General features: G+C 35.2%; 1 protein-coding gene across 1 annotated transcript in view; it reads left to right on the forward strand.

The window, feature by feature from the left end:
- Positions 1-20,872, forward strand: part of STT3B (STT3 oligosaccharyltransferase complex catalytic subunit B) — a 104,828-nt gene extending 83,956 nt beyond the window's left edge. The window contains exons 7-16 of the mRNA XM_031009368.3: positions 190-336; positions 1,209-1,257; positions 2,968-3,122; positions 5,388-5,599; positions 6,962-7,149; positions 8,201-8,372; positions 9,234-9,407; positions 12,569-12,682; positions 16,190-16,402; positions 19,240-20,872. Of these exons, the coding sequence (XP_030865228.1) occupies positions 190-336; positions 1,209-1,257; positions 2,968-3,122; positions 5,388-5,599; positions 6,962-7,149; positions 8,201-8,372; positions 9,234-9,407; positions 12,569-12,682; positions 16,190-16,402; positions 19,240-19,320 (1,505 nt within the window). The 3' untranslated portion in view covers positions 19,321-20,872. The remainder of the gene's footprint in view (positions 1-189; positions 337-1,208; positions 1,258-2,967; positions 3,123-5,387; positions 5,600-6,961; positions 7,150-8,200; positions 8,373-9,233; positions 9,408-12,568; positions 12,683-16,189; positions 16,403-19,239) is intronic.
- The last annotated feature ends 1,077 nt before the right edge of the window (positions 20,873-21,949 follow it).

Genomic DNA, 21,949 nt, shown 5'->3' on the forward strand with positions numbered 1-21,949 from the left:
AAAGTCACAGAATTTTTTGGATGTATTAATTAGGCAACTGTCATTTGACAAAGGAAATGTTGGCTAGATGAAATAACTAGTCTTTGATATGAATGGTGCAGGACATTCTAAGAAGCTCTTTCAAATGAAAGTTTTTAAATGACCTTGGAAAACTGCTTTGTTGATTATATGACCCTTTTCTTTAATTAGGTGTCTTTGCGTTGCTGCAAGCTTATGCTTTCTTGCAGTATCTGAGAGACCGATTAACAAAACAAGAGTTCCAGACCCTTTTCTTTTTGGGTGTATCACTAGCTGCAGGTGCTGTGTTCCTTAGTGTCATCTATTTGACTTATACAGGTACGTGTTATCACCTTTAGGATGTGAATATTGTCTATACAAACAATATAAGAAAAATAGCCAAAGTTTCTAAAATCTGAATAACAGCATGACTATAAAGTGATTTTTTTCTTTCTTTCTTTCTTTTTTTTTGAATAGTGTATCTTAATTTTGTGGCATCAAGCTCTGATAAATCTACTTTTAAGCGTCCTTCTCTTGCTGGATGAATAGGCCCAAACTATAAAAAGAAAAAAAAAAAATCAGAGCTTCTGTTATTTACCTGTTATATGCTCACCTTCTCTTGGATGCACACACACTCCCTCTTTCTCCCCTACTTTTCAGCAGTTTACTAACAGAATCAGTTTCAGTCTGCTTCTGGATTCTAAGTTACCCTCTAACCTTTATTTACCAGTCCTTAGAAACAAATTGAATTCTTTCTAAATTTATTCTGTCAAATTAATGTAAAAGCCATGAGTGTTTAAAATCATCTTTGAATTTATCTGGTGGGATATGGCATACTGGACTAGATCATTTAGAAACTCCCTTTCCCCTGCCCCCCCTTTATTTTATTTTTTTTAAATGATCTGGTCTTGTTTAATGCCTTAGCCTTATTAGTCAACTAAAAGCTTAAGAGAATTGGAAAACTTTCTACAACTTTATCTCAAATGTGTTTCTCTGGAAGTGGGTTCTCCATGGATATTGTTTTTATTTGATCACTACCTTATTTTTTCTGACTGCCAACTGTCTGAAATAGGTTGACACCTATAAATGAAAACTGAAATTCTTTGAACATAAGTTTGTCTACCTATAATTAGCAATAAACATAAAGGCAATAAAAGATTTACAAAATAATAAAAAGGCAGATTAATTTCATCCGTGTTTTTCCTTCCAAGGTTACATTGCACCATGGAGTGGCAGGTTTTATTCATTGTGGGATACTGGGTAAGTGCAGTTACGTTATTTGGCATCATATTTATTGAAATACTGCTTTTCCTTTGTTTTTATCTGTTTTGTCAGTGTTTCACTCAGTTCTTGGGCAACACTTCTAACTACCAAAGATGCTAGTTTAGTAAATGTTAAATTCCTTGTATTTTATCTTGTTATGATACCTGTTCTGAATGCATCTTTAGTATGAAATGTACGTTGTGTGTTACTGTTCTGCATGGGCAACTCCTTGTTTCCGTTTTGTTTGTAAGAATATTTAGGTAACCTTTGTGCAATTTAAAGATTGATTTGTCTTTTACATAACATATAACATTTTCATATTTAGTAATAATTTTTTATTCTTAAGAATTCTTAAGGATACTATGTTATAATTTAATTGCCATAGATAGGAAGAAAATTTAATTTTTTCTAATACCATCTGATCTAAGTTTTTTGTTTTTTTAAATCTGTGAAACACAAGAGAATATATATCTGTTGTGTTTTTTTTTTTTTAGAGTGCTGTTATAAAATGAGTTAATACATTTGGTTTTGAATTAGACTAGTTCAATAAAACTTTTTTTCTCTAAAATGTTTTCCTGGAGATTAGAAAATATCTATTGATTATAATTTATGCCCCTCCTCTGTTCCTGCTGTTCTGTCTTGTTACTCCCCAGGTGGCTCAATAAAAAACAATTTATTGAACAGACATGCTTTCTGATGTGATACCAGAAGGACTTGTGTCCAGGTCTAATTAAAGGACATGAGCAAATTATGCATGAATGACTGGAACTAACAATTAGACACATACTTCAAGAGTTCATCCTGTGGATCACTAACGAATTTGAAGGATAACCCAAGTTGTAGACTTACTCTGATTAGGTTAAATTACTAGGTTAACTTGTGCAGTTATATTATAAAGTGATATTATAATATAACTGTAAAATAAATTATACAGTTATATATAACTGTAAAGTAAAATTGTAATATTATAATATAACTTGTGCAGTTATATTATAAAGTAGTCAATTAATTGACTACTTTAGAATCTCAGGGTGTTTCAGTAATAATTTTTTCAGTCCTTTCCATTTCCTTCACCTGTCTCCATGCCAGCTTCATGTCAAGCAAGGCATTATCATTGTGTAAGGTGTAATTATTGGGTAAAGTATTTCTGCTACAGGTTGAGTATTCAAAATCTGAAACGCTCTAAAATCATGAACTTGTTGAGCACCAACATGATGCTAAAAGGAAATGCTTATTGAAGCATTTCAGAATTTCAGATTAGAGATGCTGAACTGGTAAGTATAATGCAAATATTCTAAAATCTGAAACACTGCTGGTTCTAAGCATTTCAGATAAAGGATATTCAGTCTGTAGTAATAATTCCAAAAGGTAATGAGACTCGTTGATGCAAACATGAAAAATGCTGACTTAAACTACAGAACAAATTGCCAGTTGAACAGAGATTTCTGTATTGGAATTCAGAGCCAACATTCTCATGTCTGGATCTAGATAATTCTCTGAATTTTACAGAGGGCATACTAGTTTTAGTTTTACCAGTGTAGACCAAACAGAAACTATCCAGTATAACTGGTTACCTTGGAAGGTATATTTAAATAAGAAGGGGTAGGGAGTAGGTACCATTTCTACAACCAAACAAGATTTCTTCATCTAAAAGGAACTCCTGTTTTATCACTTAATTGTAAACAATATTAACTTTTTTAATACCAGGTATGCAAAAATACACATTCCAATTATTGCATCAGTGTCTGAGCATCAACCTACGACTTGGGTGTCTTTCTTCTTTGATCTACATATTCTTGTATGTACCTTCCCAGCAGGCCTTTGGTTCTGCATCAAAAATATCAACGATGAAAGAGTATTTGGTAAGAGAGGTTTTTAATGAATACTTTGATATGGAGTAGTTATTTTTCTTTTTGAGATTATTTACTTTAAATTTTTGTTTTTCTATGTTTGACTCTATATATTCAAGATAAATTTTCTCCCTTATTTTGCATAGGTGCTTAACCAAGAAAAATTCACTGAGAGGCTGGGCATGGTGGCACACGCCTGTAATCCCAGCACTTTGGGAGGCCGAGGCGGGCGGATCACCTGAGGTCAGGAGTTCGAGACCAGCCTGGCCAACATGGTGAAACCTTGTCTCTACTAAAAATACAAAAATTAGCCAAACATGGTGGTGCATGCCTGTAATCCCAGCTACTCAGGAGGCTGAGGCAGGAGAATTGCTTGAACCTGGGAGGCGGAGGTTGCAGTGAGTCAAGATCAAGCCACTGCACTCCACCCTGGGAATCAGAGCGAGACTCTGTCTCAAAAAAAAAAAAAAAAAGAAAAAAATTCATTGAATTTGTATTAAGTATTTTGATTGTTTTAATTTAGGACTAGTATATTATGGTTTCTGAGAGGTTAATGTTATAGTTTGTGTTTGAGAATTGAAAATTTTAACTTTGTTGACAATAGCCTTGACTTTGTTTTCTGAGTAAAATTTTATTTAAGTAGGAAGAAGTTTTTAGGGACATTCATCTTCCAGATTTCAGAGCAAAGTCCATTTTATAGTGGAATAAGGATCACCTTTCACTAAACATCCTCTTCATTGATAGATTTGTATATTTCCAACTAATAAGACTTGAAATACAAAATATTTAAATGCCAAGTATTTAAGGTTCGATATTTCTAATATAAGTGGACAAAATAAGCAGATATCAAAGGCTTCTACATGATTTAATCACACATGAAATATGCTGTGGTTGTTTTGTATGAGATAAAAACTGAAACAGAAAAACTTTATCACGTGCACAGGATCACACCAGTTGGTAAGTAATTTGTAGTGCTAGAAACTTGTACAATTATAGGATCTGGACCATGAGTGACACATGAATCAGGAAAGAAAGAATAGCACCTGTAGGGGTTCAGTTTAAAGGATTGCACACTCATTCTTCTCTAGGTTAATGGATCCTGGATGAGGCCCTGTTAATACTGCATCATTCAAGAAGATTTAACTGAAACCTCATGACTCAGTAATCCCATTCCTATGTATATATCTAAGAGAAGTGAGTGCATATGTCTACCAGAAGACATGTTTAAGAATGCATTAGTAATTTTATCTACAGTAACCCCTAATAGTAAATATTCCAAAGTCATCAGCAGTAGCATGAATAAATTTTTATATATCTGTAGTGGAATACAACACAACAATCGTTAAAGAACAGGATGGGGAAATAAGAGAAGCCAATACAAAAGAGAACATTTTTATGTGGTTACATTCCTGTAAAGTTCAACAATAAGGAATACTAATTCTTTAGAAGTCTAAATAGTGGTTACCTTTTTTGATAGGGGAGGGGGTTGTTATTGACTGAGAAGAGGCATGAGGACATATAAAAATGTTCTATATCATTATGGGTTGTAGTTACAGAGGTGTGTATATATACAAATTCATTGAGATACACACTTAAGAATATGATTCGATGTATTTTTTAGTCAGGAAAAAAAATTTAATTAGCATCAGATAAGGTAGGAGCTCACATGACTCACTGAATTTGTAAAGTTATACATAGCCTTCAGCCAGAAATAGTTAGAGTCTTCTCCTGTGGTTAGCACATTATCCAGAAAGCTTTGGCTATTGGAAATTTGTTTCAAAAATTTTTTTTAAGTTTCTTGGCAGTAACTTTGCAGGTTCCTCCTTTGATTAATAACTTAAGTTCTTCTCATCCCGTTTTTGTTTTAAAGCAGGTTTTATGCCAGATATTGGCACTGGCTTTTTATAGATTTTAAATCTATAAATTTATTTTGCCTGGAGATGTCATGCACAAATATGTTTTTATCTGCCAGCTATGGGTTTTTTATGATGTTATTGACAAATAGTGAATTAAGTCTAATTCTTCATAACTAATTAAATTTGAATCATATACATTTTTATAAACTGTGGATGTGTAGGTTTTATTTAGTGAACACTAGTTATAATTTCTAAATGTGGCTAATTAATCAGTTGTTCAGTAGTATCAATTTAGAAACAATTAGATCGTTTGTGAGACATATAATTCCAGGTTGGTTTTATAGTGTGGTTTTAAGTATCTAGTTCAGTTTCCTGGGAACTTTTTCCCTCCAACATATTGTAAGAGAATTTGTCTTTGCAGTTGCTCTATATGCAATCAGTGCTGTCTACTTTGCTGGAGTGATGGTGCGACTGATGTTGACTTTGACTCCAGTCGTGTGTATGCTGTCTGCAATTGCCTTTTCAAATGTTTTTGAGCACTATTTGGGGGATGACATGAAAAGGGAAAATCCACCTGTGGAGGACAGCAGTGATGAGGATGACAAAAGAAACCAAGGAAATTTGTATGATAAGGTGGGGAATCTAAAGTAAGGCCTTTAAATTGTCTATGTCCTTTCTTAATTTTTCCACCACAGTAAGAACTATACATATCAAGAAATGTTATTAAATGATGATTTGGACAAACTGTGACTTTTCTAGTTGGTCTCCACTGTTTGCCTCAAAATATGAATCCTGGTCAGTCCTTTAGCTCAGAGTTAGAAAATAGAATGTAATCAGAGAAGGAATTCTTCTTTTTGGTCATTTGTTATCTAAATACTTAAGATATATACCCTTGTTAATATACCCTTCCATTTTTGAGAGCAAAAACTTGATGCTGTACTAAATTACATAACATTTGGCACTGTAAACCCCTCTGAAACCGTGTGGACAGACAGGTGCTTATCCTTGAGGTCCATACTCAGTGCATACTTTCAGAATATTTTGGAAGTGATATATGGTTGGTTGAACAGTAAAATGAAGGGAGCAAAATGCCTTTTTTAAAACCCTCCAGTTCGTTAGCAATAGGTAACTGGCCAATACAAGGTAATTTATTTTTAATCTATAGTTTCTCAGTTGGTGCAAGTGTGAAAAGGACTTGTAAGAATTAGAGCACTTGTCTTGGATGACATATTAAACTTTGCTATTTGAATATTGCCTGGATTTTAAAATACTAATAAATTAAACTTCCCAGTATCGGTAATAACTTTGAAATTCTTTCCTTCTATAAGATGAATGTAATTCGTAAAGATGTGTGTTAATAAACCCACATTCCTGATTTTTGTGTTTGTTGTTATTGTTGGGGTTTTTTTGTTGCTTTGTGGTTTCTTAACCAGCCTTGAAATTTAGAAGTTGTGACTTTTTCTATTCTCTCTTCCCTTTTTTGTTGGGGAAGGTGATTTTTTAAGGTAATCGTAGTTTTAACAAGTCTGTTGGTTTTAGGGTTTCGAAATCGGAAGACTGATTCTGTTAATGCAGTTTTTTCCTATACTAAAGTGGTACATGGTCAAAATTATAGATGAGCATTGCCATTTTCAGGATGTGGAATTCAGATTTTATAAGAATTTACATATTAAGATTTCACCAGAATGGGGTCATTTGGTTAATCTCCTTTGTATTTAATTAAACTATAAGGACAACTGTGTTTGAAAGCAGCTTCTTACTGGAGATAATTATCTCTGTGACCAGTTTCTGGATTGGTATATTCCCAGGAAACCTTATTCACGTTTGACTTAGAAAACACTCCATCACCCACATAAGAATATCTGATGGTTATACATTTTCTGAGTCATAGAATTAAATGGATAGATAAACAGTCTCTCAACTTTTTCCATTGAGTATCTTAATGAAGCAAGTCAAATAATGAATTTGTCTAACCAATTTTTTTAATATCTTTAGGCAGGTAAAGTGAGGAAACATGCAACTGAACAGGAAAAAACTGAAGAGGGATTAGGCCCTAATATAAAAAGCATTGTCACCATGTTGATGTTGATGCTATTGATGATGTTTGCTGTCCACTGTACCTGGGTCACAAGCAATGCCTACTCTAGTCCAAGTGTAGTCCTGGCCTCATACAATCATGATGGGTAAGAAAATAACTCGGATACAAAAACATTTTACACTTACACTTCTTTTTCGTTGTCTCAAAGGATATAATTAAAAAATAGAATGTTGTTTGTGAGATTCTGCGTTTGCTTGTTTTTAATTTTTTATTTTAATTTTTGTAGGTACACAGTAAATACATAATTTTATGGGGTACATTCTATTTATGTCTTTTGATACAGGCATGTGTAATAATCACATGTAAAATGGGGTTTCCATCCCCTCAACTATTTATCCTTTCAGTTACAAACGATCAAGTTACACTCTTAGTTATTTTTAAATGTACAATTAAATTATTTTTGACTGTAATCACGCTGTCGTGTTCGTACCCGTTAACCATCCCCGTGCACTCTCCCCCGCCCCTGCCAGCCTCTGCCTTGTGCTCCTGTGAAGCTCTGTATTTGAATCTACCTTTCTTTGTCCTCTCCTCCACCTTGGTGCCATGGGTAGTAATCATTGTATTTCATGCTCTTTTCCAGAATATTTCTGCATGCATAATCATATACATTAGTTTTTCTCAAATGTGTGGTCTTTGTACACACAGCATCATCATTACCATGAAACTTGTTAGAAATGCAAATTCTTGACCTCACCCTAATGTTACAGAATTAGAAACCTGGGGCTGGGGCCTAGCAGTCTGTGGTTTAATAGACCCAGGTGATTCAGATGCAGCTAAAATGTAAGAACAGCTGATTTATGTATTGCCATGGCTTTCAACTACTCTTTCACTTGGGAGCTTATTAGGCTTGTACACTATTAGGCCATACCCCAGAACTACTGAATCAGAATCGGCTTTTTTTTTTTTTTTTTAAATACAAGATATGCAGGTGGTTTGTGCACACACACATTAGTTTGAATAACACCAGTCTAGCTCTTCATTGTTTCACTTTTTTTTTCTCATCGGTAGAGGCTTTTACTTAATAACTACCATCCTTAAAATCTGAAAGTATTCAGTGGTTTAATACCTCAAGATTTTAAGTTAGCCTCTTCACATTTGTGACATCTCATTTAAAAGAGTATTGTGATTCTTTTCAGCACCAGGAATATCTTAGATGATTTTAGAGAAGCTTACTTTTGGCTAAGGCAAAATACAGATGAACATGCACGAGTAATGTCTTGGTGGGATTATGGCTATCAGATAGCTGGAATGGCTAATAGAACTACGTTGGTGGATAATAACACCTGGAATAACAGCCACATAGCACTGGTAAGGATTTACTAAATACAAGGTTAAAAAATCTTTATTCACTTCTTAGCAATCAGGCTTCACTTGTGACTAAATAGGAAAAATGTGGGTGAAAAGTACTCTGCTGAATTCTCAAATACTTTTTTACACATATGTTCAATAAAGTGAGTTCAAGGTGTGCTTACTTTGTTTTTAAGAATGATACTAAGTATCATTCAGAATTGCAGGCTGATTTCTGGTAGATTTTATGATAAATTTAGCTTACTGAAGAATTAGACAAAATCAAACTTAAAATGTTTGGCTTGTATTTTTCGTGTTATAAACTAAAAATTATTTGCAAATATGTAAAGTAAATGCACTGTATTTTATGGATAGGCAAGCTGTTCCTCTAGCTATTAAACAACTAATCTACATAGATTAATGTAATCCACTCTTTGTACTTCAAAGATTTTTAAATACAAAGAGTAGTCTTAACCAAATGAATTCTATTTGTATTACTGTTGTAGCTAATTATCAGATGCGTGCTAGACTGGGGAGAAGAAATGTATGTGCTAGCAAGATCACTGGCCAGCCCTGGCCTGCGGTTGTGAGAAGTTGTTTTTTCTAAGCTTGCCTGTTTTCATCATAAAATGTTAATGTCATAGAACTTAATTATTAGCAAAATATTAGAACATGTATTCTGATTTTTGACTGTAAATTATAGTAGTTGAGAGGTTCATAAATTCCAATGCATTTGTTGAATTCATAGGAAATCATTTCTGCAAAAAAATTCCATGTAAAACAAACTCTTGATGAATTCCATGTTGTAGTAAAAATATACATTGATTTTTATGAATGTGGGAATAATCAAAAACATTCTCATTTTTTTTTTAAATTCTGCAGGTGGGAAAAGCTATGTCTTCTAATGAAACAGCAGCCTATAAAATCATGAGGACTCTAGATGTAGATTATGTTTTGGTTATTTTTGGAGGGGTTATTGGCTATTCTGGTGATGATATCAACAAATTTCTTTGGATGGTTAGGATAGCTGAAGGAGAACATCCCAAAGACATTCGGGTAAGAAACTAGATAATTCCAGGTATGTGAAAGATAGCTCACTGTGTCCACGTAATTCTCTGATCTTGCTAATTGCATTGTATTTGTTTCATCATCCTATCCCTCAGATTAGTTCCTTACCCTGGCTTTACTATTTATTAAAGATAGTAGAGGCATTTCCTATATTAAAACTTTTTGAACTCAAAATGGAACTAATATACCATTCTTCCCTATTAAGCAGTCCCTTGCCAAGACTTCTTACTTTTACGTCTCTTCACAGCCTCTCACGTCATCCCTTTCTTTCCATTTCCATTGCTTCCGCTCTAGTACTTACCCTTATGCTTGTAAACCTGAAATAGGATAGTAACCTTGAAATAGCTATCTTTGCCTTGTTTCCTCCCTCCCAGTGTAAGATGAAATTGATCATGTTACTTTTAGGCTCAAAAGACTTCAATAGATTAAGGGAAAGGGTCTTAAAACCATATAGACATGAGTTAAAACTAAAACTGTCAACGTGGGCAAGTTATTTTAGCCAGTCAACATAATATGCTTTGAGCACTAGGTCTAGTTCTAGGATCTGGAATTAAAATGGTGACCAAGGCCGACTAGGTTATCTTTTGCCAAAAATAACTAATTTGTAGTGCCGTTTAATGAGAATTTATAGTAAAGTAGTTGAAGCCCCAGCCTAGGGACTGGTACAAAATAGATAACCTCTGATAAAACATTAGTATAAAGTGTAAACTCTTTAGCTTGGAATGTAAGCCTCTTCATGTTTTGCCTTCCTTTGCTGGTGTCTTGTTCTTCTGCCACCTTTGTCTACTCTGCCAGTATGTTCTAGCCCCTGAAACTTGCTTGTGGTTTCTTTCCTTGACTCACTTGACACGTGTGTTTTTACTGTTCTCTTTCCTGGAATACCTTCCCTACCACAGACTTGTCCCCTCTCCAAAAGCCCATTTCTGGTATACTCACATCTGTACTCATCACCAAATTATTTATACCTGTTTTGCAGGAGTCCCCAGACCCCAGGCAGCGGACCAGCACTGGTCCGTGGCCTGTTAGGAACCAGGCCACATAGCAGGAGGTGAGGGGCAGGTGAGCGAGCATTGCCGCCTGAGCTCCGCCTCATGTCAGACCAGCGGCAGCATTAGATTTTCATAGGAGCACAAACTGTGTTGTGAATTGTGCATGTAGGGGATCTAGGTTGCATGTTCCTTATGAGAATCTAACTAATGCCTGTTGATCTGAGGGGGAACAGTTTCATCTAGAAACCACCAGCCCTCTGCCATCCGTGGAAAAATTGTCTTCCACGAAACCGGTCTCTGGTGCCAAAAAGGTTGGGAACCACTGCTTTTTTGTATTAGATTCTGTCTTACCTCTTTCACTAAATTGTGAGCTTTTAGAAGATGGACATCCAGCATTGTGCTTTTACATGATGAAGGCACAAAAGATAAGAGTAATTGCCACTGATCCAGAATAAAGGAATCTTTTGGGAAAAATGTATGCAGGTGTCGTGTGATGGGGATGAAGTAAAGCCTCAGATTTCCTGGTCAAATGTCAATGCTGTAATGTTTCCCTTAACTGTGATTAGTAAACATTATTTTTTTGTATTAATCTTCTGAAATTTAATTCTCCCAGTATGGTTTTTATTTGTGGATTTGCTTTAGCAGTCAGTGTTAAAACTGTGACATGTGATAGGTCACTGTTTCTGAATGTATGCTTTGAACATTAATATTACAGAAGTCCTAAATTTCTGTGCATCTTAAATTATTTTTAAACTTTGTGAATAGATAATGCAGTCATATGGTTCAAAAGTAAAGTATAAGAGGATATACAATAAATGTCTACCCCTCTTCATGTGATTCAAAAATAAAGTATAAGAGGATATACAAAAAAGTCTACCCCCTAAAAAAAAAAAGTACCTCTATAGTTAATAACAATGTATTGTGTACTTGTAAGTTGCTAAGAGAGTAGATATTTCAGTGTTCTCACTACAACAAAGTATGATTGATGCATATGTTAATTAGATCGATGTAGCCATTTCACAGCGCATATTTCAAAACGTGTACACCATAAATATACACAAATTTATGTGTCAGTTAAAAATGGGGGGGCGGGCGGGCGGTGGAGTCCCTGGTAATCACTGGTTATTTTCTTGTGATTCTTAACTTCTAGCAAGTTATATACCCTGTTCACTTCATAATATGTCTTGGTGATTTTTCCATGTTAGAATATGGAGAGTTTCTTTATTTCTTTGTTTACATTTGCACAGTACGTTGCATTTTTTGTGTGTGTGCATGATTTATTTAACCTGTCCCCATTGATGGAATTTAGATTGTTTCCAATATTTTAGTTTTATAAAAAATGGCATAATAACTTTCTGCATTCATTATTTTGGCCATGTACAATTATCTCTGTAGCATTAATTCCTGGAAAAGGAATTTCTGACTCAGAAATTACATTTTTTACCTAGAGTGCCAAAATTGTTCCTCATAGAGGTTAATTTATAAGTTAACCCCATAAAAATTACCACAGGAGTCTTTTTAACATTGTCCTCCCCAAATAAAGCTGATTTTAAAGTTCATGTGGAAAAATTTAGCTAGAACACTTAAGAAAACTCTGAAAAGGAGTAACGGAGATGAGGATGGGTAATTGAGAGAGCCAGCCCTACCTGGTATTAAGCCATGGTGTTGGTACCAGTCTCTTTAAATTATGAAAGTGGCTATGTGCAGTGGCTCATGTCTGTAATCCTAGCATTTTGGGAGGCCAATCACTTCAGCCCAGTAGTTCAAGACCAGCCTGGACAACATGGTGAAACCCTGTCTCTACAAAAAAATGCAAAAATTATTTGGGCGTGGTGCCGTGGGCCTGTAGTCTCAGCTACTTGAGAGGCTGAAATGGGAGGATTGCTTGAGCCCAGGAGGTTGAGGCTGCAGTGAGCCACAGTCACACCACTGCACTCCAGCCTCGATGACAGAACGAGACATTGTCTCAAAAATAATAATTATTAAGGCCTTATAACACGGTTTGAAGTCTGGTGGGATTAATTTTTTAGAGGTGTAACTGATTATGGCTTTATAAAGATACCTCAAAAGCTTATTCTTACGGGGAAATGAAAAGAGGAAACTGTAGCTTTGAATATGTTAACTTGAACTAACATAGAACTTCTGGTTTCTTTCTTGTAGGAAAGTGACTATTTTACCCCACAGGGAGAATTCCGTGTAGACAAAGCAGGATCCCCTACTTTGTTGAATTGCCTTATGTATAAAATGTCATACTACAGATTTGGAGAAATGCAGGTTAGTTAAATCCATTTTTCTCTAATTTTCATTCAAAATAATGTTTAAAACAAGTCTTATTTGCCTCTAGAAAACAGGATAATGATATTTTGATTGTGCTGAAGAGAAATGTGCTTATCTAAATAGTCTTTTTTCATTAAATTTAGATTTCTGAAACTAATATGTGAGAAATTAGAAAATAAAATTTTAGATCAAGGACTTCTTAACATATTTATTAACAGTAGCCTCAAATCCAATCTTTGCTTGCCATCTCACCATTAGACCTCATGCTTTTGGAAAGTATTGTTCTCCAAGAAGAGTTCTCCTAGCTAGGAAACAGTGTGGTGTCTTAGGTCACTTTGCTGCTTGGTGGAGAAAAGCTTAAAATTAAAGATTCGAAGTAAATAGTCGCTTCAGATGTTCACTCTCTCCCCGTTCTCCGTTACCACAAATAGCTAGAGCTGCCTGGGTCAGAGTTTTCTAGTAAATTAGAATGATGTGGTACAAAAGCTTAAGGGTCTACAAAATGAGTGAATGTGCAAAGAGGCATTGTGGCAGAAAGAAGAAACAATGGACTTGATGTCATAACACCTGTGTTTTCGATTAGGTTCTGTCAAGTCATGTAACTCTCAGACAATTTGTATCTGCCTTGGATTCCACTTGGTTCTTTTCTTGTTTGTAAATAATGGGGCTTGGATTGATGACTTGATTTTTAAGGAAACCAGAATATGTCACCCCAAAATATGCCTCTTTGACATGAAAGTTAATTTTGAGCTGAAGGCAATTTAGAAGCAGCGAACAGAGAAAAAGTTCTATCTAACCTCTTTTCTGCCTAAAGGCAGAATATAAATTCTCCTTTACTGGAGACAACTCTAAGACTCTTACCAGCCCAGAGAAAGCACCAGAGGAATCTGCAAACAAAATTTACTCCATTAGTTTCTCCCATATATGTACCCTTCTACTAGTTTCTCCCATATATGTACCCTTCTACTTTCCCATCTTGAAGGCCTAAGACTACTTTCCTTTGTCCTTTCTCCACAAATGTATTGTTCTTTGTTAAGCATGCTATATAAGCCAGAATTCTAAGCCACTGCTTTGAGTTCCTTTTCATTGTGGTTTCTCCTGCATGATGTGCGCCGAACGTCTTAATAAATTTGTTTTGCTCTTGTTAATCTGTCCTTTGTTATAAGTGTCTGTCCCAAATTATTATCTTCATACTATTAGTTTCACTGAAAACTGCTTATTTCTGTATTGCTCTCTGGTTAAGTTGATAAGAAAGCAGAGGAAAAATTGCTTGCTTAATTTTATACTATCACTGGGGATCAAGATAACTATCAAAACTAAAGGGGTGTGTTTGGACCTCAATTTGTGAATCAAGTTTTACCGTGTTTTTTTGTTTTTTTTGAGAGGGAGTCTCGCTCTGTCGCCCAGGCTGGAGTACAGTGGTGTGATCTCGGCTCACTGCAAGCTTCGCCTCCCAGGTTCATGCCATTCTCCTGCCTCAGCCTCCCGAGTAGCTGAGACTGCAGGCGGCTGCCACCACACCTGGCTGATTGTTTGTATTTTTAGTAGAGATGGGGTTTCACTATATTAGCCAGGATGGTCTCGATCTGACCTCGTGATCCCCCCGCCTTGGCCTCCCAAAGTGCTGGGATTACAGGCATGAGCCACTGCGCCCAGCCCCAAGTTTTATCCTTTTCTAAAACACCATCTTTGTGGCTAATATGGACTAGAATATTCACTTGGTTTCAGAATAGTTAGCATATACTGTGTCCCTGTTTGTTGTGTTGCTTCAAGTAATTCCAAGTGAATCATATTTTATCATTATTCACTTGGAATTACTCTGTAGGTGACTTAAAAAACAGCAGGTGATAATCTAGATTTAGGTTTTTGTTTGTGTTTATAATTTCTTTTGAAGGCCACAGTTGGTCTTTAAATGCTTGCTAAGAAAGAAGCACACTGGCCATAATAATCAGTTACCCCAGAAAACATATTTTCTGATTGGCTTGTTTCTGATTAGTTTCTCTGCTCACTACTGATCACGTTGAAGGACCTTTTTCTTCCTCTCTTTTAAGTTTATCAATAGTTTTAAGCCATGTTCCCAGCATACATTCATTTTGATGCCTACCTTACTCAAGAATAATATATGGTTAAAATATGAAGTGTAACTTTTGCTATCATATAGATAAGCAAGAACAAGTAATTCACTATTTGAAGGAGAGCTGGTTTTCATGTTTGTTTTAAAGTTGAGTTTGGCCAGGCCTGGTGGCTCACACCTGTAATCCCAGAATTTTGGGAGGTTAGGTGGGAGGATTGCTTCAGCTCAGGAGTTCGAGACTAGCCTGGCCAAGATGGCGAAACCCAGTCTCTGTTTAAAAAAAAAAAAAATGGAAAAAAAAGTTGAATTTACTTATGCTAGATTTGTATGTCAACATACACTTAGTCTGAGCATTTTTTTTTCCCCCCTGAGACAGGATCTCACTCTGTGGTCCATACTGGAGTACAGTGGTGCAATCATGGTTCACTGCAGCATTGACCTCCTGGGCTCAGTTGATCCTCCCACCTCAGCCTCCTGAGTAGTTGGGCCTACAGGCACATACCACCACGTCCAGTTAATTTTTGTATTTTTTGTAGAGACAAGATCTTGCTATGTTGCCCAGGCTGGTCTTGAACTCCTGGGCTCAGGCCATCCTCCTGCCTCAGCCTCCCAAAGTACTGGGATTATAGGTGTGAGCCACCACATCAAGACGGTCTGAGAATTTCTTAAAGTCTCCTTCTCTCCCTATGTTTTCCCTTTTTATCCCTCATAAATCCTTTCACGGTTTGGTTTTTTTATTTGGCCTCCTTTGTAGTTCCCACTTTCAGAATGTAGTATCTCTTACTTGTGCATTTATTTAACAAATAATAATTGGGATATAAAGCCACACTTTGAATAAGACAAAGACATGTTTACATCCCAGTCGAAGATACAGGTAATTTTTAGTGTTAAGTAAAGATGTTAATAATATATGTTATGGAGTAAAAGAACAAGATGCTATGAGGAAACAATAAAGGAGATTTGTCAGTCACTAATCTCAAGAAAATATTTCCCTGAAGGGGGTGGTAAAGGAGCTAGCCATGCAAAAGAGCTGAATGAAGAACATGCCAGGCAGAGAGGATAGATAGTGCAAGGCCCTGATACAGAAAAGAAGCCCCTTGGGTGTGTTCTGTCTGTATAGCTATAAAAAGGGCTTTGATAGATTTCATTTCTATGTTTTGGTGGGTTTTTTTTTTCTTTTTAATGCCTTTAGAATGCTCATCTACTCTAAGGATTTTGTGAAATTCTTACTCTGATGTACTTAGTTTCTCTCTTCCTGATTTTTTCCTATCTAGTTAGCAATACATGAGAACTATTAAGATAGATAGATTACTTGATTGTTTCCCTAGTTTAAAGGGAGAAGGTATTACTGTAATGATAACACTTACTGTCTTATAACACTGAATGTTTTCCAATATGGTTAACACCCAATAATAATGTCACTTTTGCAGCTGGATTTTCGTACACCCCCAGGTTTTGACCGAACACGTAATGCTGAGATTGGAAATAAGGACATTAAATTCAAACATTTGGAAGAAGCCTTTACATCAGAACACTGGCTTGTTAGGATATATAAAGTAAAAGCACCTGATAACAGGGAGACATTAGATCACAAACCTCGAGTCACCAACATTTTCCCAAAACAGAAGTATTTGTCAAAGAAGGTGGGTGCCAAGTGAAGGCATTAAAGGGTAACTTACGGTGTGTTGGTTTGTATGAAAAAGAATTTCTGGAAATTGCAATAAATTTCCATCTGCCAGATTTATAAAGACTATGGTTTCTATATTAATACGAAGTAAATACCAGGCTAGCCTGCTAGGAGCATTCCTTTCAAACTGAGCACTTCAGATATCCCAAGCTGAGATTTTTCCAGAGGCCTTCTGGCTTTGGTTTGTGCTATTCCCACTAGTAAGACTTACTTGTAAAGTAAGATGTAGCTGTGGCCATCGCTTTCCAAACCTGTATGAAAGTAAAAATGCTAAATTCTCATCTTTTGAGCAGAGCAAATTTATATTGCATCTTCATGTTCCATTCTTAGTATGATGTTACTCTATTATTCATTGAATAAAGAATAGGTTTGAGTTGGGTGAGTCCTTCTGAAGCCCAAAAAAATCATTTATCTTAAGATAATTATTTTTTAATGTAATTGTGACAAAGCTTAGAGGCAGGAATTATGAGACTACTGCAATTCTTTTCTAATAAATATTATATAAGATACGAAGTATTTCATTGGGGGTCATTATTGCTCACTTAAGCCAAATAGATTATAATCTTTGCTATAAAAGATGACTAAAAATTAGTATTTATATAGGTTGTCCAGCAGTAGGAAATGGGAAGTAATGAACAGTCAGATAAAATGTTAAGGTTCATTATAAGGTACTATCCTTATAATACTGATTATTATTAGACTGACTTTGAATCTCATTTTTTAAGGATGCTTAGGTTTACATAGCTCAGATCAGCTATCTTATATCATTGAAACAACTGTCTTAACTCTTTGTTACTTAAAATATACATCAAATATATTCAAAATACAGATGATTTTAATTTGTACTATAAAAGTGCTAAATATTAACAGTGTGATATGTAAATGGAAGCTTTTTATATGAATATGTGCCAGATGTAAATTACCATATCTAGACTAATGTATTTAAAAATGTCACATAGAGCTGACATTCATTATGTTGGTCATATCAAACTCATTATCTTTAGGTAAAATAACATTAAAAAATCAGATGATTGTCACAGGCATGAGGTGGGAGAAACTGGTGAGCAGCAAATGCTGCTAGTCTCAAAGCAGTTACTCCTAAGATATCCAAGTATAACTAAGGTGTACTTTTTCTGCAAAAAGAGGGCTGTTGAACTTGTCTGATGATATAGACCCCAAAGGCAGTGAATTTTCTTCATTTGACCCCTTTTCTCTTCCCATCATTTTCCCCAAATAAATGTGAATGGATAAATAAAACATAATCTGTCTTGTGTGCCCAAAACATATATTGTGGTAGCCAATAACATATTTTGACATTCTGGTTTCCATGGCTTTAGATGTTTTGTACTAACACTATGAAGGAATGCTTTTTATACTTCCCTTTCTCTATCCTGGTTTTGACTTTGGAGAAGGAGGGTATACATAACAGCATCCATTCTGAGAGTTTACCAGCCATCGCAAAGCCGGCATGACTAAGGTGCTAGAAATTGTAGTCCAGGCTGCAGAAAAGGCTTTTTGGCACATGGTTCACTGCCAGTAGGAGAAAAGCACCCTGAGGGCTATTACACACTTGGATATTCCTGGGGCACATCATAAGATCTCATAGAAAAAGTATCCTGTTAGAATCTGGATGTAATTATAATAAAGAAACTACTAGATCTGGTTTGAATTTTTAAAAACTGTACCCTCTGAAGTTTCTTACTTTGTGCCTTAATAAAATCAGTTTAACAATAAGGTAACATAATGGGGTTAACAAGTTAGCAGTAGCTAATTTTTAGTACCTTAAGACGGATTGCATTTTGCCTTGTGTTCTCATCCCTGTTAGAAACTACTATAAATTATCTTGAATTGAACATCATGAATAAAGGAACATGATGCAGGATTTACCCAGTTTCCGAAACCTCTGAGAGTTGTATTTAAATGTGAAAATTGAATTGAGTGGTCAGTCTTTTGAGTCTTCTGTCTCTGTTAACCCAGAGCTTTGATGGTGCATTAAATTACTTATTTTCAAAAAATATTTGCTGTCTTCAATATCTAGGGCTGTGTGTCAGACTGAAAGACATATGTGCCTATAATCTATCCTGTAGGGTTCTAACATAAATATTTTAGCAGTAATTTGTACCACTACATTTCCGGTAATTTGTTTCTAATACTAGGAAACGTCTATTGAAAGTATTTTAGTGGGATACTGAATTGTTAAGAAAAATATTTTATTTTTAAAAGATGTATGAAACTGAAGGAATGTTGTTTTGCTTTACATTTTCAATTGCTTATTTTCCTACCTAAAGGATTATTTTTAGAGAATGTGCCAAGTGATTATATCTCTCATTTTTGTAGATGGTTACAGTCATCCTCATTTTACAGAAAACAGGGACTCTAAGAGTTACTAAGTTAACGTGTTTTTCTGGCACACACCTAATTTCCTGGAGGCTAAATCAGGAGCAGCATTACCATTTCTGATTCCTTAGTCTAGTGTTACATATTCTGTCTTGCCTGGAAATTTTAATAATTACAGCTCAGCACTTTGTGGTTGAGAAGAGGGCTGAAGATTCATTCACTTGATGGTGAGGATGTCTAGGAACCTAGTCCTTTCACTTTGGATGTGTTAGTGTACTCAGGTAAGAAACACCACTAACACTTTAGTGGTGTTCACCGAACTATTCAAGGAATCCAGTCACAAGAAGAGCAAAGAGCTTACTAAGTCATCATAGTGCAGTAAACCATGTGTGTGTTTATAGATTTTTTAATCAGTAAGAAACCTGCATTAATACTGTGTGTTTTGTTTTTTTATAGACTACCAAAAGGAAGCGTGGCTACATTAAAAATAAGCTGGTTTTTAAGAAAGGCAAGAAAATATCTAAGAAGACTGTTTAAATGCACTGTTCTGGTTCCTAACTTGAAGCAGTCGTCCTTGTGAGAACCGGTCTTTGCCTTTAGCTCATGTCGTGTTTCACAGCAAAGAGGGTACAGAACCATCACTGGTCCAGGTTAATGTACAAAATTTTCTGGCAATGCCTGATTAAAAAAATAAAATTGGCTTGTTGAGAACAGCTGTTTTCGATTTCTAATGTGAAGCAAGACAGAGCACTGCTGTAAATGTCTAGCAGCAGATTTTTTTTTTATTGGTACATATTATCCTTCAAATCTGAGAATTTGGACTAACTGCACCAAAGAACCCTCTAATTTGGTCCCTGGCACATGCATACTTGTCAATGTTTTTATTCTTTTACAAGACTTGCATTTTATCTGAATTACCCGAATAGCAATATGTAAAATACAAGTGACAAAATGTGATGAGAGCTTCTTGAACCGGTAAACTAGTACAGGTCTGAGAAAGACATATTAGAAAAATCATTATACTTCCTTGAATTATATTTATTTTCATGTTTCTCTAATGCAAAGAATGTTTCATCAAATGTATATTTTCTATTGCTTACTGTTTGCTCTGAGAAGAAGCTGCTGTTTCAAAGATGGACCTCTGAGTAGCTAATTGATTCAAGTAGTTTTTTTATGTTGACACATTATTACTGCTGTTAGCAGTCGTTTTCACCAGGTACTTACAGAGCAGATTTCATATATCATTCATTCAAGGGCTAAATTTATATTTTTTGGAAATCATGGCAACTACACAGGATGTTGCTTACCAGGACGGAGTTTTGGTATCTTAGTACTGAAGTTAGCACTATGTTTACATGCAAAAGATTAAGGAAAAAACCCTTAAAGTGGACAGGTATCCAAAGTTCATTTTCTGTGACTCATCAAAGTGACAAAAGACTTGTAACAACTTTGCCTGGACTTTTTTCATTTTACCACAGTTCATCCATTCACAATGATTTTGTTCTCTGCTCCATATTTTTTAATCCCTTAAGCATTTGATGAAACACTCTTTAGTGCTATATGCATTTTCTTACTTTTATTAAAAATGTGACAATTGTCAAAAAATGCACTAAAATGTAAATGGAGATTGAACAAGTTCACTTTCCAGCTTATAGGCAACTTTATACAGACTTGAACATTTTCTCCAGTTGTTTAGTAAAAGTGAAAGAGAAAGGGTTTTTCCTGTCACAGGATATAACTTTTTTTTATATAACAAGCATAACACACCACTGCTTTTGGTGGAAAAGTGCAGAATAGTATGTACCTTTTATGAAGAAAAATGTAATTTACAATGTTCAGTGAGAATGTTACTGCTGATTTTCTTTTCCAAGGTGTAGAATATTCTTTGATTTATAGAATTCATTTTTGACCCAGATGATGGTTCCTTTACAGAACAATAAAATGGCTGAACATTTTCACAAATAGAGTGTAACGAAGTCTGGATTTCTGATACCTTGTCATTTGGGGGATTTTATTTTACTTTGTTGCTTTAAAATTCAATGCAGAGAAGTTGTTGACTGTAGGGGAAATAAAGTTAATTCAAATTTTGTGTTAAGTGTTGTTTTTTACAAATCTTTTGGTTTTGAAAGGAATTGGTACTGAACACATACCTCCTTCTTCCTTGTTGACTTTCACAAAGGTTTTAAAGAAAATGTGTGGGAAAAAATACGTTAGATTATTTCATCTTAGACCAAGCTATTTTATTTGGCCTTCTTTTACCCTGGAATGAAAATCTCGGTTTTTTGTTTTTGTTTTTGTTTTTTTGTTTTTTGTTTTGTTTTTGGAAGGGATTTGGGGAGGGGGAACACCTAGCCAACTAGGAATTTTATCTCTGTTTAAATAAGGATAGGAACCTAACAAAACCATCCATGAAGTTCTGGTAATGAAATGTCAAGTCTCAGTATAGAATTTTCTCATTAGAAAAATCCCAAAGGAAAGACCCCTCACCTTTCTCAGGAAACAACATTTTGGTTCAGTGTATCTTGTCAGTAAAATACCATATTGTAACTGTTTAAGCACTTGTATTGTAGCACAAAAGTGAAATAGTAGTTTGAATACATTGGAATACAGGATAATTGACTTAAAATATTCTTTAGATCTCTTAATTCATTGCATGTGTGATCACTAACATTGTACACCAAAGGAACTTAAAGATCATAGCCTTGAAGTTTTAGACTATAAAACAGCTTTTAGGCTGTAGTGCTCTGTAGTATAAATAAGGCAGTAAGGCAGCAACTCCAAAGACAAAATTCCCTTTCAAGACTTACATTGTAACCTACTTGAGTTTATAGTTGTGGAGTTTTAATTCATTTGCATTCTAGGCCATGACCAAGTGACCAGAGGACTAAAATAGTATAAAAGCATCCTGTAGTGAGTTTCCATAGCCAAGGGGGTGTAAGATCATGAAATTTGGAGCGGTTTCTCATTTTTAAAAAATTAGTTGTAAAATACATATTAAATAAAATTTACCAACTTAACCATTTTGAAGTATACAGTTCAATAGTGAAGTACATTTACATTGTTGTGCTACCAGTCTCCAGAACTCTTTTCATCTTGCTGTAGCTGCTGCTGCTTAATGCTGGTCTTGCCATGTTGCCCATAGTCCTTAATCGAGATAGGTGGAGTA

The sequence above is a fragment of the Gorilla gorilla genome, chromosome 2 (genome assembly GCF_029281585.2).
Source record: "Gorilla gorilla gorilla isolate KB3781 chromosome 2, NHGRI_mGorGor1-v2.1_pri, whole genome shotgun sequence".
Taxonomy (NCBI): domain Eukaryota; kingdom Metazoa; phylum Chordata; class Mammalia; order Primates; family Hominidae; genus Gorilla; species Gorilla gorilla.